The sequence below is a fragment of the Somniosus microcephalus genome, chromosome 21, assembly GCF_052327205.1.
Source record: "Somniosus microcephalus isolate GS21.2 chromosome 21, FLI_Smic_1.0, whole genome shotgun sequence".
Taxonomy (NCBI): domain Eukaryota; kingdom Metazoa; phylum Chordata; class Chondrichthyes; order Squaliformes; family Somniosidae; genus Somniosus; species Somniosus microcephalus.
Genome location: NC_141007.1, coordinates 51,931,357 through 51,949,330, shown reverse-complemented (window position 1 = coordinate 51,949,330; position 17,974 = coordinate 51,931,357). Strand labels below are relative to the sequence as shown.

The window sequence follows — 17,974 nt, the reverse complement described above, 5'->3', positions numbered from 1 at the left end:
TCAGTTTGTTGCCTGTGTTTTATTTTAACCGTGTCTGAGCTTTGTTTCAAAAACACTGCTTTAATTCCCAGTAACCAGCACACTGCTATTAATGTGTTATTCAATTATGTCTGTTGCTGCTTAAATGAATGTTACTTGATGTTTTTTGTTCACTAATATTCACTGTTCATTGTAACCTATCTCTTCACGCTATCACATCTCCTGTAGCAGTGTATAATGTTCGGAACCTGAGTGACTCCACACTAGCGCAATATGAGCTGGACAGTAAGTCAACTTTCTTATTCTTTTATTATATGTAGTTTCCCCACCCTCCCATTATCTCCCCTTTCTCTCCTCCTTTCCAGAAGGCAATGACCCAAGTTAGGGATACTGTTCCACGAATGCTTGCAACCTTTTAGTATCTCATGCAAATAAGTATTCTTCTAGTCTGAGCCCAGACAGGGACAGCATGTAATTTCATTATGCTCCATCCTGGTCACGCAACCACTTTGGATAATGAGGAGGGTCACAAACTCTGGCTGACACCCCCCTGCTCCCTCACCATGAGTGATATGAGGAGGATCACAAACCCTGGCTGACACCCCCCCTGCTCCCTCACTGTGAGAGATATGAGGAGGGTCACAAATCCTGGCTGACACCCCCCTGCTCCCTCACCGTGAGAGATATGAGGAGGATCACAAACCCTGGCTGAAGCCCCCCTGCTCCCTCACCGTGAGCGATATGACCAGATTAAGTTCCCCCCACCGCCCGTTGAAGTGAGCCAACTCAGCATAAACCTGGTGCAGATCTGGCACCTTCCAGATCTGTGTGTCTCAGTGTCATACTGTGCGGTGCATCTACCCACAGAACCATCAGGGCAATGCTTCATGAAGGAACTGATTGGGATTTTCCTGGTTAGTTTGGCCAGCAAACTCTTCAATGTTGTTTTTCTGTATCATATTGCCGGCCTTCTTCAATACCAGTAACTCACCTTTTGGCATTTTAGAAGGCGGCAGGCATAAGGATAGAGCATTTTGGGGCACCAATGCACAATTTAAAGTTATGTTGGGATTTGGGTTTATGCGTGGAGTCCCTCACACCACCGAATTCAGCGCTTAACATTGCAAACCACTGTGGAACAGTGATAAACAAAGTAAATAAAATGCTAAATTATATTAAACAAAAAAAGAAAGAAAATGCTGGAAGCAGGTCAGACAGCATCTGTGAAGAGAACAAACAAGTTACTCTTTCAGACGTGCACCCTTCGCGCAAAATTTAACTATATTGCTAGATCGGTTGACCATAAGTCGGACAGTGTTATTGTCAGACTGCACCTGTGTTTGTTTTTGTCGCCAAACATAAATAAGAAGAAAAAAGTTGTATCTGGACCATTCTCGTGCACCTCCCGATACCATGCACAAAGTTGAACAAAGGCAGGCCGAGGAGCTGGTGGCCTTCATGTCTTCTCAGCTACAGATGACAACGACCAGAAAAGCAAGTGGGTCACCTGCTTCTAGGAAGTGGTGGTAGGGAAGAAAGTACTTTATTAAAGAGGTGCTTGAACCTTCATACAAAAAAAATCTTGTGAGGATATTATATCTTCATGAGTAGAAACAAAGACGGGAATTTTAAGTTTCTGATCTGCCCAGAGCGGGTGGGGTGGGGGTGGGTATGGGGGTGGGGGTAGGTGGGCCCGGTAGACCGCTCCAGGTTTCCCCGCACACTATGGAATTTTAACTCCACGGCGTGCGTATGACGTCACGGATAGGTTCCCTGCCTGGAAGTCAGCCTGATTGACAGGCTGGCTTCCAGTCAGGCGGGGAACACTGGACAGGAGGCCGCAACCACAGGTAGGTGCGAGTTCCAAGCCCAGGGTGGGCGGGGGATGAGGGTCCGATCCCGGGGACGGGGGGAGGTCCAATCACCGACTCTGGAAGGGGGTGTGGTGTTTTTATGGGGTGGGCTGATGGTGGGTGAGCTTGGGGGGCGGGGAGGAAGCATTCCTGCTCCTCCTGGCCCACAAGGATTGCTCCCCAAGGCTGTCCTCGCCTCGCCTCGCTGCAGCTACCGGCCATCCTGGGCCCGGGATCCCCGGCTGGCCACAGTTAAAATTCCCCCCAAAATCACTTAAAAATAACAGCTCACATTACAGTAGCGCAATTTTTTAAATGCCTGATTCTTCAATACAGAGTGCGGGAACACCAGGATTGACTCCGAGCCTCAGCTGATGCTCATGCTTGATCTTCCGCTGTTAAACAGGTTCTCAGACGTATCTGTGAATGGAGGCAAGATGCCTCGTCAGTGGGTGGGAGGAAAATTGGTTTTGATTTCTACTTGAAATTGGTCTAGTTTCTACCTTTTATCACACTTCAGCAGCCTCTGGACATAAAGCAACATTGTTCAGAGGCCATGGCGATGCTCTTAGTGAAGTGCACTAGAATGAAATAATTAAAAAGAACATTAAGAAACTTGGCCTCATTTGAGAAATTCAAGCTGCTTGAAAGATCAGAAGAACATTAAATGGTTTGCAAGTCAGGTCTTAATCCCCCGCTGATCTGATCTGCTTATCCATCATCAGACATGAAAATTTGTAATGCTTTACGTGCTATCATTTATTTCCTGTATAAATCACTATTAATTGCTGCAGATTAAACCTTAACATTTGAGAAAGTTCATCTAAATGTTTCTGTCCTACTGCCTGAAGCCCTTGACTCCATGCTGATGTACTGTTCCACAGGTGCCAGTATCTTGCCCAAATGGTCATCATTCATGTGTGAGCCTTAACAGTGACTGTCAGCGCGCTGTTTAACCATGGGAGGCATCACGGCCAAGCCTGTGCTCACCTGGTGTTCATAAATGTGCACTTCCAGTAGAGGTCAGGGGTTAATATTCTGGAGTGGGAGACCTGGTTGTTTCTCCCTTCCTCTGTAATCCAGGGGTGCTGACCCCAAATGTAGCACTTCTCCTGCAGCAGCTAACCCAGCACAAATGAAAGATCAGCCCTGGATCTTTCCTGCTTTATATAATTTGGATACTTACTGGCTAAATTCGCTGAGCCATGCCATAATAATTTTAAAGTTAAATAACTCCAATACTGACATCTGCATTGATATCTGGATGCACCGAGTTTGTGCCTTTCACGAACAAGAAAGAAGATATTTTAAGCAAATAAAGGTTTTGTGTGGTACTTGTCTCCTTTTAATCCATCTTAAGCTCTACCTTACACAATGTCTTGTCCTAAAACCTGGAGAATTATGTTGTACTGTATGTTGTACTGTATGTTACCTGTTCCATGGTTGTTGTTTTTTCCTGTTTCATGAATTGCATGTGGGTAAACCATGTTTTTTTATCAGATTTATCTAACTTGTATCTAATAACCAGTACCTCACACAGTCTCAACCCTTTCCTATCCTGAGGCTTTAGGAATGTCCATATTTGATAAAACAAAACTCAATACAATCTCTCAAATGTAATTCCCCTTTGATTTTCCTTCAGCGCCATTCATCTTTGCCAGCTGATAGAGTGGGCAGGAGACCTAGTCCGTGTTCCCTGCAAGTGGCACCCTGTAACCGGAGTTGTGGCACCCTGTAACCGGAGTTGTGGGACAGTGGCCAACCATTAGCATTAGCTTGAAAACAGATGGCAGTGACAGTAAATAAGGGTGTCAGGTTTATCATCCATTGAGTTCGAGCACTTGCACATGTTTATCACCGCACCAAGTATTGTGGTTCAAAACTCCTTGCTAAGCTGGATAAGTTTGAATGGCTGAGCAGCTCTGGGGTTTTTTAATCCTTGTGGCATTCTGGTTCGAACTTGAGCACTCAGCAATTAACCAAGCTAAGAAATGTAAACGTAGCACTGTGAATTTCCAGAAAGGGCAACATCAAAGCTGAAACTAAAGCAAGGAACACAATTAACCGGCCTTTACTTGAATACTAGAAACATTTGGAATAAAATGTTGGGATTGGAAGCAGATGTCACGAAATAAAATAGGAATTCTGGAAGCGTAGATCACCACTGAAGACGGAAGTGATTTCAGTACACAGAGTCATAGGCCGTACAGGAAAGCTAGGATGGGAGGAGGGGTTGCTTTATATGTACAGAATAATCTGGATGTAAAGGAAGTTGAAGCCAATCTCGGGGGAAGGGAGAAATACAAAGCAGCTGGTTTGGAGTTCAGCACAGGCAGAGGACTAGGTTAACAAATTAGATCTGCTATAGACCCCAGAGACTGCCGACTGCCCGATTATTGCCATAAAAATGAGTGGCCAGTAGTTAAAAAAATCATGGTGGGGGGGTGGGTGGGTGGTGAGGGGAGAACCTAGGTCACCCCATTGATGTCCAACACTCAGCTGATGCACATTTCAATCGGGCCTATAAATGGATGGGCAGCCTGCCTGTCTGAAACAGGCGTAAGGCTGTTTAAGTATGCAAATCCAGGTCCTATGACCAATTGCAAAATTCAGCTACAAATGGGTGCAGCAGAAGCACCCGCCAGGGCCCACAAAGGAACGCCAGCCTGCTCCCGGCCCTTTCAAGGCCCTCAACAGGATCACCTCAATATCCCTCCTCCCCCACACCCCGCTCCCTCCCTCCCGCCGGCCCATGCTGCTGATCAATTTATTGCCCTCCCCAACCAGAGAGCTGTATCCTGGTGCCCACAGCTCACCAACTTCTAAATGAGGGCCAAACCCAAACCTGTTTCGAGCATCACGTCGAATTATCCGCTCCACCCCAACTCCCGCACCCGGCACCAATTTCAAATGAAGGAAGATGACAACACATATATGACTGGATTAGAAGGGGTAATAATGGGTGATTTCAACCACCCAACAGTAACTGGGAATGCCCAAATGGAAGTGAGACGACAAAATCTGTGCTGATAAATGTGATGCCAGAGTACAATGTGTCATGGACCCACTAGGGGGACCTCCCATCTAGATGTGGTTCATAAAAGCAGTCGGGATGGCATCAACAATTTAGAAGACGTAAAACCATAATATGATCTAATCTGAGATCATCTGCCAGTCAGTGCCAGCAAGGACCAGGAAATAAGTATATGATTTCAAGACAGCAGACTTTAATGGATTGAGGAGTGGATTCAAAGAACTGAAATTCAGGCTTCCATCAAGGAAAAACATAACATTTTTAAAGTTGTAATATTAAGTATACAAAACAAGTAGCAAGCTGAAAAATCAGTGTAAACTAAATGAGCAATCTCCAAAATGGATGAACAGGAAAATCAACACAGAGATAACAAAGAAAAACATACTGCATAAAACCTTCAGAGAAAAATGACAGGATGAATTTTGGAAGGAACATAAGAAAATATCAAAATGGTTTGCAGAAAGGCCACTGGAGAGAAATATAGCAGAGGACATTAAACACAATAATAAAACTCTTTTTTCAGCCTCATAATAGTACAAGAATGGTTCGGGAAGAGGTTATATTTTTAAAAGATTAAAAATGGGGGAATAATTGAAGATGAAGGGAAAATAGTTGAATTACTTGCTGGTTATTTTCTAGAAGTGTTCCCCAGGGATGAAAATATTGGTTTGCTATCCAACTATTGTGCTGCAATGCTTATCATAGAATATTTTGAAATGAGTAAGGAGAAGGTACTTGATAAAGAAAAGAAAGGCAGCCTTGCGTTTATATAGTGGCTTATCGTGTGCTTCAAATGTGCCAAAGCGCTTTATGAACATACAATTCATTAATTTTTGCGGTGACTGTTTTGTAAGTAATTACAGCAGTCAATTCACGCACAGCAAGATCCCACAAACAGCAGGATGAATGACTGGTTGGTTAATTCGCTTCTTTTCATGATGTTGGCTGAGGACGCAGTGTTGGTCAGGATACCTACAGAAGCCCTTGCTCCTCTCTGAATAATATCAGGGGATCTTTAACATCCGCTTAAACCACAAGAGCAGTCATCTCGGTTTCTCATCTCATCCGAAAAGTGGCACCAAGAGTGTCAGCCTACTTTGAGTGCGCTCAACCTTCTGACTTAGAGGTCAGAGTGTTACCAACTGAGGCAAGCTGTTTGCTGACAAGTCAAAAGATCAACAAATCCCCATGACGAGGTGGCAAATAATTTGGGATGCTAAAAGAGACCAGGGCGGAAATTTGCAGAGAGCTGGCAACAGAAAATGGAAGATTCACTGGGTACTGGGAAGTTTTCTGCAGGATTGAAAGTCTGCAAACATAATGGGGTAAAAAATAGGTAGCGTTTGCTACCTTCGCTGGGACGCTAATTTTAGCGCCCCAAAAAAGTTAGCACCCCCGCGGTCAATTTTCCCAGGTAGCGCCCCGAGAGGGAGGAGGGATGCTACTGGAAGGGCACTGCGAGCCATAATTGCGGCGCTACGTGCCACTGCAGCACGTCCCGCTGCAGTACTGCTGGCCTTCCGCCCCTTATTAAGGGGCGGGGCCTGACCGCAGTGCGTCCTGGTGCCCAGCTGGGCCACCAGGGATTGGGAGTGCCGGCAAACGAGCCCGGCACTCGAGGAGTGCAGGGCTCACTGAGAACAGCCGGCACCCCGCGGGCGGGCTTCACCGGGAACAGTAACGGGGGCAGGTGCTGGCAGGCGGCCAGCAACAAAAATGGTTGCCCGCCACCTCCCCTTTAACTAGCGCCGCCCCGGCCACAGGTAGGCCCCCCCTGACCCTGGTGGACACAGCGTCTAGCGGTAAGTCGTGGGGGCGCCACCCAATATTACAGCCGAAGCGCGAGTGGGGCGCTGCGCACGGCTATGACGTCAGCGGCACAGCGCCGCGTGGCACTAACGGCTAACCTCCCGCTGAATTTCGCAGGAGGTATTAGCGGCGCCACGCCCAGGCGCTAGTTGATTTGCGCCCCGTTAGAGGCGCAAATCAACCAAATTTAGCCCCCAAAGCCTTTGTTTAAAAGAGGATAAATCTGGCACAGATTACATCAACGCTCATAAGATAAAGTTATACTAAGGATTGGATTGGGGAAACATCTGGATAGCTTCAAAAACAGTCAGGTTAGATTTAGGAGGAAAAGATTTGGAAACCAAACCTCCTCAACTTCAACTTTGCTGTGATATAGTTTAATTGAATTTCCAAAGGGCCTTTTACAAAATCCCACAGGAAATACCAGTAATTAAGCTTAAATCATGAGAATCCTTGGTAGAAAATGGGACTGGATAAGAATCAGATTTCAAAAAAAGGAAATGGAATGTATTCATGAGTTGCAGAGTACTGGACTGGTGGGGGTGTGGAGGAGGGGATTGCTCAATGGAGTCCCCTACAGGTCAATGCCTAGACCTGGATGCAGAAACCGGTTGTCAGCTACACGACATGACTAGTGTATTTAATCAGCAGTGGATAGTTTAATATTTTTCTAATTTTAGTTAGGAAAAATGCAGGGTATCATTTTTGGTTAGAATGGTATTTGAGCATTAAAAATGTATTGGCAATTCCTCAGTCATGTCAGTTATAATGACCTTCTCTCTGAATCCACGCAGATCTGAGCAAGCACAGGCGCTATGAAATCAGAATGAGCGTGTACAATGCGGTGGGGGAGGGGCCGACCAGCCCACCTCAGGAAGTGTTCGTCGGTGAAGCAGGTAAACCCAATAGGATTAGTGGGGGGTGGAGATTATGGAGAGATTTTAAAAGCCAGTAAAATCTCTTTTGGAAATACAATGGTGTGCTCTACAGAGAGCTCCCATTTGTATCTGGGTATAAGCCTGGTTGTTACACATCTCATTTAGCCTAAACAGTTGACAGAACAATATCAATGTTTTAATATTTTGACTCCTGACAAATAGACACAATAATCTCTAGCTGCCAAATTTCTTATCAGGGGCAAAATCTTATTGCATTTGAAAGTACAGCACAGACTGACCCATGACTCACTTGTCTCAGAACCACTCTCAGCAGTATGTAGTGTTCCTGTTCTATGTCCTGCTAAATTGCATTTTGAAATAAATACATAAATGGCAAAATTATTAAAAGAATCAGATTTAACAATCAATTTTCACTTCAAAGGATCTATATGTTTTTGTTAAGTGTAATCACCACATTCCTCCTGATGGCACTATTATTTTATTTAATCTATTATATTTTTTATCATTGTGAAATTACTCCCCTAATCAATCTAGTCCCACCTCCCTCAACCTTGGCTCTAATTGAACAAGTGTAGCAGATTTCATAAAAATGCTAATGGCCCGGATTTTGTGGTAGGAATAATGGTGAGGCTATCAGCACTCACCGTTATTAAGGAGTGAATCGGACAGCAACTTCCAGCGTCCGTACATGCTCAGTTAAATGTGAAAATCAAGAGGTTGCTGTCCAATTTGCCCTGCTCCTCCACAAGCTTCACTACACTGGTACCTCGCCGAGAGACTCGGCATTCAAACACATGAAGGGCATGAGGTTGCAATACTTACCCACTAGATACCCACTAAATAGGCCAGAAAATGTTAGGGCTTGTCCATTCAAGTGTAAGTGAATGTTTAACACTGTGATAAGTCTTAATTACTACAAAACAACCTCTCTGGCACTGAAAATTTACTTTTACATGTGTGGAGTCTCATTCCATCAGATTTTAATTATTGTTGGAGATCTTTAAAAAATTTAATTTTTTTTTAACTTTTTCTTTCTGTCTCTTTTATCTCTCTCTCTCTTAATCCCATCTTTCCCTCTCTTTATTTTGCTTTCTATATACGATTTTACAATGAATTAAATATTCTAACTTACACTTGGTGTAGACGCTGCATATCTCAGTGAGGATTCTTCAATCTGATTGGTTGAAGAGACACGCTGCTGCTTGTCCTGTTCACACAGGTCCCAGATTCCCTGTAGAGAGCACCATGCTTAAATTTGATCTCTAATTACCATACGTTGTCGCGTAAAAGCCGACTAAACTATAAGCGTAATGAACGGCGAGCGCCATTCGTTCACCGCTGACCACAAAATCCGGGCCATTATGTCTGTTACTGTGCTGTGCATGGTCTAAGTAACAGGATAAAGTGCACACAGATGCAGTGTCTTCAATCTGTAATTATATATTTGAATTTTGCAGGTTTTTGGTAGATTTACAGTTTTACCATTTCTATCACCAACTGGAGTAAATTAATGAAGACTCCACCATCAATAATTCTTATGGAAGAATATTATAATCCCCTCCCCCTATTTTAAGTGTATTTTCTCCTATTATTAGTGATTTTGTGCCATATAGCATTCCCTAGCTAAGAGGGCAAGCAGGTGACCTGTAATCAAGTCTCAATGGGATCCCTCTCGAAATGGCCACTAGCAACTGCGTGCAAATGACCCAGGATAATTCGGTCTCCCTCATAGTGGAGAACCTTATCATTCAACATATTCCCGCGATAACTTGCCTGAGGTTGGGAGCTCGGGAGTTGCAAGTGCTAACCTGTGACTTAGCCAATGTATTGCACAACGATCAGAATCAAATATTTTCAGTTTTTTTTAACTGAGATTTATTTGTAAAATAAACAGTTAAATGGGCTGATATTCAACAAGAGTTTGGGTTTTTGTAGCATCTTCACTATGGCAAATTGTACCCAAGACACTTCACAGTTTAGAGTTGGACCCAAGCAAGAACAGGAGAGATTTGAATTTGGGGGTGTGTCTGAAGGTGCTATTAGAGGTAGGTTTCAAGAGGGCTTTTGGAGGTACAGAATAGGGAAGAAGGAACACACAGTACATCAGGGTTAGGAAGAGCAGAGGATGCAATAAAGGAGCAAGGCAATGGAGCGATTTGCGGGTGATGATGATTTTGAAGTTAAAGGAAAAGTTAGTGAAGGTTGGGGTAATGGGTGAGTGGGTCTTGGTACAGGATAGGATGTGAAGGACAGAGTTCTGAGTGAGTTGGAATTTAAGTTGGGTGTAGCTCAGGAGGCTGGCAAGGAAGCCATTGGAAAGGTTGAGATTGGAGGTGACAAAAGCATGAATGAGGATCTCAGCAGGAAGGAGCGTCAGGTTGAGACGGAGATGGGTGATAACTTGGGGCGAAAGTAGATGCTCTTGGTGATGGACCGAAGATGAGTTTTGAAGGTAATCCCAGGGTCTAGCAGGCCACGAAGGGTGTACACTGTCAGGTTGAACTTGAGTTGGCATCTCGGAACAGGGTTGGAATCAGCTCGGGTGCAGAGCTTCTGATCGGTGTTGAACAAGATAGCCACAGCCTTGCCAGTGTTGAGCTACATAATGTTCTAGTTCAATCACAGCTTGATTTTGGACAGGTAATTATGCACAGTGCTAGTCATGGAATCAAGGGTGGTGATGGCGAGGTAGAGCTAAGCGTGGATGGGACAGAAGAAATTGAATACCTTTCAAAGAGCCGGCACAGGCCCATTGGGCCGAATGGACTCTTGTGCTGTAAGATTCTACGTCAAACTAAAGTGGGAGAGGTGGTATTTAGACCTGATTATTTTCTATATTATATTTTTACCTCAATCATTGGAAGGTTATGGCATTTTAAACTATATTTACCAACTTTTTAAAAAAATTGTACCACAGCACTATAATTTTATTCTTATTCTTAACAGTTTCCACTTCTTTCATTTAGTGCCCACTGCACCAGCCCAACATGTGCAGGTGCAGAGTTCAACAGCGACACAGCTGGACCTGACCTGGGAGCCTCCCCCACCTGAAGCACAGAATGGAGACATGCAGGGATATAAGGTACAGTCAATTTATACCATGTCTTGGAAAGAGAAAGGAGCTCAAATAATTGCATAAGAACAACAGCAATACAGAGGAACTTGTATGGATGGAATCGTACGGTGCATTGAATGGAAACTATATGGGCTGAGCAAGCCATTGCCTTTGCACAGAGGCTTATACAGACAAAATAGTTCATTACCATTACACAGGATAGCTGTACAAACTGAATAGTATGTTAGTTTTCACATAGAAGTGTAAAGAAAGAAAGAACAAATTTGAATTTACACAGAGCCTCTTACATCTTCAGGATGTCCCCAGGCGCTTTGCTGTCAACAGATTACTTTTGAAGTGCATTCTTTATTGTTATTTAGGCTGAACAGTATACAGTATACAGCAAACTGAACATGATAGACTGGATGAGATTTCTCACTCATGCAAAGTCTCTGCTGGTTAAATATTTACATTTGTGATACTAGAGTACTTAAGAAAAGTTTTGTGTGTGTTGTGTTTAGTATGATAATTGCTTAGAAACAAAACAGTCCCCTAATAGCTCAGTGAGTTTAGTCATCAAGAAACTAATGGGAAGGTTATAGGTTCAATCTTCCTGTCTGTGCTGAGTTAGCTAATCTTAGTGAGGGCACTTTTCCAATTTTTCATGCTTTCATTTCTACCTCCATATCTCCCACTACCCGAGCTATTCACATATTCTCTGTCTCATAAATGTCTTTAATTTCTCTCATTATGCTTCCCAGTATCTCATGCAAAATCACTTCTGCCATTTAACCATCTCCTGTTTTCCACTCAAGCACTTTACACGTCATTGTATTTCTTTTCTTGTGTGTGTGTGTGTGTTTCTCTCCCCCTCACTTAGTTTGGTTCCTTTTTGAATGCTGTTCATCTATAATATCCTGCAGTTCTGATGACGGGTCACACCTCAAACCTCAACCTTTTGAAGAAGGGTCAAACCCGAAACGTCAACTCAAATTTCTCTCCACGGATGTTGCCTGACCTGCTGAGTTTTTCCAGCATTTTCTGTTGTTATTTCAAACCTCAACCTGTCTGTTTTCTCCACAGATGCTGCCTAACCTGCTCCGTGTTCTCAGCATTTTCTGTTTGTTGTTTCGGGGAAGTGTCGTTATTGTTTGATGTGGTTTGAGGAGAACAATTAAAGTTGAACATTACTGCAACATGTTTAGTTTTGCACTGCATACTGTTTATTTTGCTGTTCTCGATGCAGTAAGTTGTCTGTTGGTTTATAGCTTGAGTCGCAGTCTGATAGAGTATACATTCAGTTTGCCTACCAAAGACAGGAGACTTGGCGGAACGTAGTTCATTCCAGTAAGTCGGTATACAATGGTAAGGATTCTCTGAAAAAAGAATTGGATTTATAAAGAGCCTTTCATATCCTCAAGATGTCCCAAAATGCTTCACATTCAATTCATTACTTTTGAAGTGTCACTGTTGTTATGTAGACAAACACAGCAGCCAATTTGTGCAAAGCAAGATCCTACAAACAGCAGTGAGATAAATGACCAGTTAATTTGTTTTTAGTGGTGATGTTTGTGGAATAAATGTTAAGAAAGAACTTACATTTACAGTATATAGTTTCTTTCATGACCTCAGGACATCGCAAAGTGTTTTGCTGCCAGTAAAGTACTTTTGAAGTGCAGTCACTGTTGTAATGTAGGGAAATGCAGCAGCCAATTTGAACTTGGCATGGTTCCAGAAACAGCAATGAGATCAATGACCAGTTTTTTTTAGTGATGTTGATTGAAGGATATATGTTGGCCAGAACACTAATTGAACGCCCCTGCTCTTCTCCAAATAGTGCTATGGGACTTTTTACGCCCACCAGAGAGGGCAGATAGGCTCTCGATTTAACATCTCATCCGAAACAGCGCACCATCAATAGTGCAGCAATTCCTAACTACTGCACTGAAGTGTCAGTTTGAATCAGAGGTGTCACTGAGTTATTCGACCACAAAAGGCATCACAGCTGAGCGCAATCATTTTCTCACCTGATTTTCACAGAGTGGTCACTCAATAGTGACGAAGAGCTGATTTTTCCTTCATTAACCCAAGGGCACTGAGGCCAATTGCAGTGCCTCTGTCGCTAGCCTCACTGAGATAAAACTAACTCAGCACAGGTTGGTGATCAAAACTGGGACCTCATAGGTCATTACGGCTCAGCTACTCACTGGGTAAATTTACTGAATCATCTAGGTAGCCTAGAAAAAAAACTCCTTAAAATATGTACATTTAGGCAAAGTGGGTAAGAGTTCTCTATATTGAACATTAAAAAAATCAGAATACTTGTAATTCCTTCAGCTTTTCAGAAATAGAATCATGCAATCATCAAAAAGTTTTTCTCAGTCCTCAAAATGTTTTTCTCAGTCCTCATCCTTCATAATCATTGGAGGGGAAATATACAGATGGTTGAATTCATAGAATCAGTACAGGATACCAAAGATAACTCGTGAGATGGTTGAAGACACTGGTTCTTTTACAAGTGTAAAAGGTTCATGACCAGGACTTATTGAATTATGTCGGAATGATGTGTTCAGGAAAGTCGGGCATTGGTGTGTTTCGCCTCTTTTTTTCACTATGTTTGCAGTGTTCTATTAAATAGATGGTATACATGACTTATTCAGACTAGTTGACCTGGATTTTTATGTATGTGGGAAGTACAGAATTACTGGTGGTGGTGCTTCTGTTCATTCTCTTTCTCCTGCCCCATTACGCATAAATTCATGATTGGAGGATTACCATATTCAGTATACAACTTAAATGCATCGAACAACAAAAGGAGGTTTATTTTATTAAATACAAATGGATCTGCCATGTCATTGCTCATGTGTAAAATTAAAAATATAGAGGACAAATAGATAATGTGCTTTTCACTCACTTACAGGTCGGCAAGAAATTTGTGCCAGCCCTCTCCACCCATGTACTGCAGTTACAAAAATAGCAAATATGTACATGTAACATGTTCACATGAGTGACTATGTAAACATGCTACATATACATGTTTGCTATTTAAGTAACTGAGCACCTTGGCTTTGAGATGGTGCAGAGCAGATTTACCAGGAATGAAGGGCTTTGGTTATGTGGAGAGACGAGAGAAACTGGGATTGTATTCCTAAGAGCCGAGAAGGTTAAGGAGAAAATTTACAGAGGTGTTCACACATTGATGAGGGGCTTTGATAGAGTAAATAGGAGAAACTGTTTCCACTGGTGGATGGGTCGACAACCAAAGGGCAGAGATTTAAGATAATTGCCATAAGAACCAGAAGGGAGATGAGGAGAATGTTTTTTTACGCAGCAAGTTGGTATGATCTGGAACACGCTGCCTGAAAGGATGGTGGAAGCAGATTCAATTGTAACTTTCAAAAGGGAATTGGACATACACTTGAAAAAGGAAAAATTGCAGGGTTATGGGGAAAGAGCTGGGGAGTGGTGCTTTTGCTCATGCTAATTAGACAACTCTTTCAAAGAGCTGTTTCAAACTCTTTCAGATAAGCACGTTGGGCCGAATGGCGGCCTCCTGTGCTGTAAGATTTTATGATCGCATCTAATTTTGCTCTTATTATTTAATAATTTGAACAAATGAGCGTAGAAAACATACACAAAATGTTGACATTACATATAAATAGAATACACTAACTTGGGTTACTGCTCAAGGTACATTAGAGAATATACTGCTTCAGCAGGACAGGAACACAATACCAAGTAGTTCAATATGTCATTCTGCTGCTGAGGTGCAACTGGTGTGTTCCTTTAAGGCTCCAAGTTATAATTGCTGTACCTTGCTCAGATCAATTAGCAGACAGATTGGCTATTTTTTTTATTATACTTCTTTTAAGTGTGACAGAGAAATTTGCATGTGTAACAGTTAATACCTGAAGTGTAACAGACACAGATGTGTATGATGTAGATGTAAATAATAAAAATTGGAAGCACCGTGTAATTATATAAAGATATATAATATGTAACATCACCCGCTTCCACCCCTGCCTCAGCCCATCTGCTGCTGAAACTCTCATGCATGCCTTTGTCACCTCCGTTCTTGACTGAGTTTAAATATGTTCACATTAGGTCAGTGCAAATTAATTTTATAAATCCTTTCGGTGAGGTTTAGCAAAAACAATTCTATCTCTCTATTGGATTTTGAGCTTTGTCCAGATTATGATTACATTTTAGACTGAGACAATTCATCCTCAAATTGCATCAGGTGATAACTTGAGGAAAAGATGTATTGGCTTTTACCGGTCTCCTATGACCAAGCATGGTCCACAGCACCTTATGCCCAATTTTGATATAAGGCCAGTAGCTGGGAAGACCTTTTCTAAGGAAGATTCAGCACCTCACATGTCAGTCACCGCGGAGCAGCAATTATGAAAGCCAATTTTGATAATGTGGGGTAGTTTTATCTGTTTTCTCCTTTTAAATAGGGCATAATGTGTGCTTGTTAACTTTTAATTGTGGTTCACAAGATCAGAAAATAGCTATGAATGAGAAACACGATATGGCCCATCCTAGCAGCCATCCAAAAAAACCTTACAGTCCCCTCCATCATATTATTCACTTATTCCTTAAACACTTCCACGTTTGTCTTCACTATATTAACCAGAAATCCATTCCACGTATTCATTACCCTTTCTGTGAAAAAGAATGCCCTGTTATTGAAGAATTACCTTTCGTCAGTTTAAACCTGTGCTGCCTTGTCCTACTGTCATAATTTAGATTAAAGTGGCAAGGCCATGAAGTAGTGTTCCATATTTATTTTTTCTATATTATTTGCTATCTTATAGACTACTGTTAGGTCCACTCTTGTTCACTTCTTTTCAAGACTGAAAAGCCCAAAATGCTCCAGTCTTTCTTCATAAGATCACCTCATAAGACCACTAACACGACGGATCAGCCTCATGGCTCTTCTCTGCACCATCCCCAGGGTTGAATGTCTGACTTGTGACTTTACTAAAACTGGGTACAATACAATAGATGTGTTCATCACAACTTTATTATGACATGCTCTGCCATGTACTCTGCTAATTTGACTCGATAGTTTAATATCCTATTGGCTTCCATAATTGCTGCTCCGCGGTGACTGACATGTGAAGTGCCGAGTCTTCCTTAAAAAAGGTCTTCCCAGCTACTGGCCTTAGTGAATTTGTCAAAGTTGATGTTGTTGTGTGAGACACTGGGGATTCCTGGCAACCAGCCTTGGTGAATCTGGCAAACTTATCTTGGGTGTTGCCACCACCCCTGCAAGAGCCATGCATCAGGAGCCAGTGGCACTAGTACCACATAAAAACAGTTTTAGGAGCCTTTATATTTAGCTAGTTACGTCCAATTAGCCTATTGTTAATATCATTACTCACTTATATGCTAGATCATAGAGATCAACAGTGTTGCAACTCAGGCGACAGTGGGGAACTGCCATTACTAATCAATACAACTGAACGTAATTGATCACTATAAACAGTCACAGTAATATGGTATCAGTGGTTTTGGACAAAGGATTTTTTTGATCACTAAGTGAATGATCATTATAAATGGTGAGCACTGTATCTGGATTTAACGGTGCATGCCTGGTGTTGGAAATGGCAAGAAAATGGTAGCCCAGGTTGGAAGGTTAGCCATTTTTGGTTAAGCTTTTCTATTGGATATATGAATATAATTTTTTTAAGTTATGCGTAAGTGTGTGTTTTTCCTGTCAATAGTTGAAGGTAAAGTTGTCAGAGCCAGGGCTTTGCAGTATTTCAAAGAGTTCAAAGATACGGCTTTTCTTTCAGATTTACTACTGGGAGTTCCAGCGGCAGAATGAGACAGAAAAATTGAAGACTCTCTTCCTCCCTGAAACCAACGTGAAACTGAAGAACCTAACAGGATACACTACCTACCTGATCAGTGTGAACGCATTTAATGCTGCTGGTGATGGTCCGAGAAGTACGCCTATCAGGAGTCGGACCCAACAAGCAGGTGAGAGCAACAAAATAAATCTGAAGAAATACAGCCCTTGGATAGTACTGTCGTTGAGAGAAAAATATAGATTATGTTTAATCTCATATCATTTGAAAGGTTTATACACGAGTCAGCTGATGGTCACTGCTCCATGGGTGGCGGTCAATTGATGGAGACCCCAGACTGTTCAAGCTAGGCCTGCAGTACCATGCTGCAGTTTTAAGAAGGCCTGTAGGGTTTATAATTGGGCCTGTTTTTTTTCAAATTTTAAAGCTATCATTTATTTTATTTTATTTTTTATTTTTCCCTGAAGTATTTTTCACTTACAGTAGAAGTTTACTGCAGAAAGGAAGGCCATTCAGCCAATCATGTCTGTGCCACCTCTTCGTGAGAGAAATCCAAAATTAATCCCACTGCCTCGGCCTCTTCCCATATCCATGTACCTTTCTCTGCTTAAATGTTTATCCACTTTTTTCCAGTGGTCTCTGCCTCAGCAACTCCATGTGACTAAGCATTCCATGCTCCAACAACCCTCTATGTAAAGAAACTTCTCCTCACCACGCTCCTCACTCTCTCAGTGATCATTAATTTAAATTGATGACTCCTCATCACCAACCCTCCAACCAGAGGAAATAGTCTTTCCATATTCATTCTATCAAAACTTTTCATAATTTAAAATCTCTATCGGATCTCCTTTTAGCCTTCTGCGCTCAAGTGGAAACGGTCCCAGTATCTCGAGTCCCTCCTCACAACTATGGGTCCCTTTCCCTGGCATTATCATGGTGAATCTAGGCTGAATGCTCTCCGTGACTTCTTCTTAGATGTAGAAAAAAAGACTTGCATTTATATAGCACCTTTCATGACTACCGGACATTCCAAAGCGCCTTACAGCCAATGAAGTACTTTTTGAAGTCTAGTCACAGTTGTAATGTAGGAATCACGGCAGCCAATTTGCGCACAGCAAGCTCCTGTGGTGTATGTGCCTTTAAGAGCCCCTGTGTACTGTAATGCCGGTAGTGGCCACTCGGGCTATATAAGCCTGTATAGTGTCTTGTATCTGTTAGTTCACCTCCAGACTTTGTCTAGTAAACACCTGTAAACCAACTCCTGCATTCCGTGTCTTCATTAACACACGGATACAACGGTGGCGACGAATTGGAAACGGACTTACCTGCAATTCGGCAGCACTTCAAGGAGATCGATTCCTCAGACGAAGGAAGAAGAAAAAAAACAGGGAAAAAAACTGAGTTTCACCAGCTAGCCGGGCTGGTGGCAGGTACTGCAATAATCCTTCCTGGGCGGCGGGCTGGACTCGATCGGCTGGCTATACAGCGGGGCCAAGCAGTGAAGGCGCAGGCAAAAAAAGACGAAG

At 42.5% G+C, this 17,974-nt stretch overlaps 1 protein-coding gene across 7 annotated transcripts in view; it reads left to right on the top strand.

Annotated features, from left to right (window-relative positions):
• The window catches only part of sdk2b (sidekick cell adhesion molecule 2b), a 1,061,066-nt gene that overhangs the window by 836,051 nt on the left and 207,041 nt on the right, over window positions 1-17,974 (top strand). For 5 of the 7 annotated variants that reach the window (XM_085963614.1, XM_085963610.1, XM_085963612.1 and 2 more), the window contains 4 exons: window positions 208-264; window positions 7,470-7,571; window positions 10,541-10,656; window positions 16,434-16,620. In XM_085963614.1, the coding sequence (XP_085819740.1) occupies window positions 208-264; window positions 7,470-7,571; window positions 10,541-10,656; window positions 16,434-16,620 (462 nt within the window). The remainder of the gene's footprint in view (window positions 1-207; window positions 265-7,469; window positions 7,572-10,540; window positions 10,657-16,433; window positions 16,621-17,974) is intronic. The other 2 variants (XM_085963616.1, XM_085963611.1) reach the window with 1 other exon arrangement.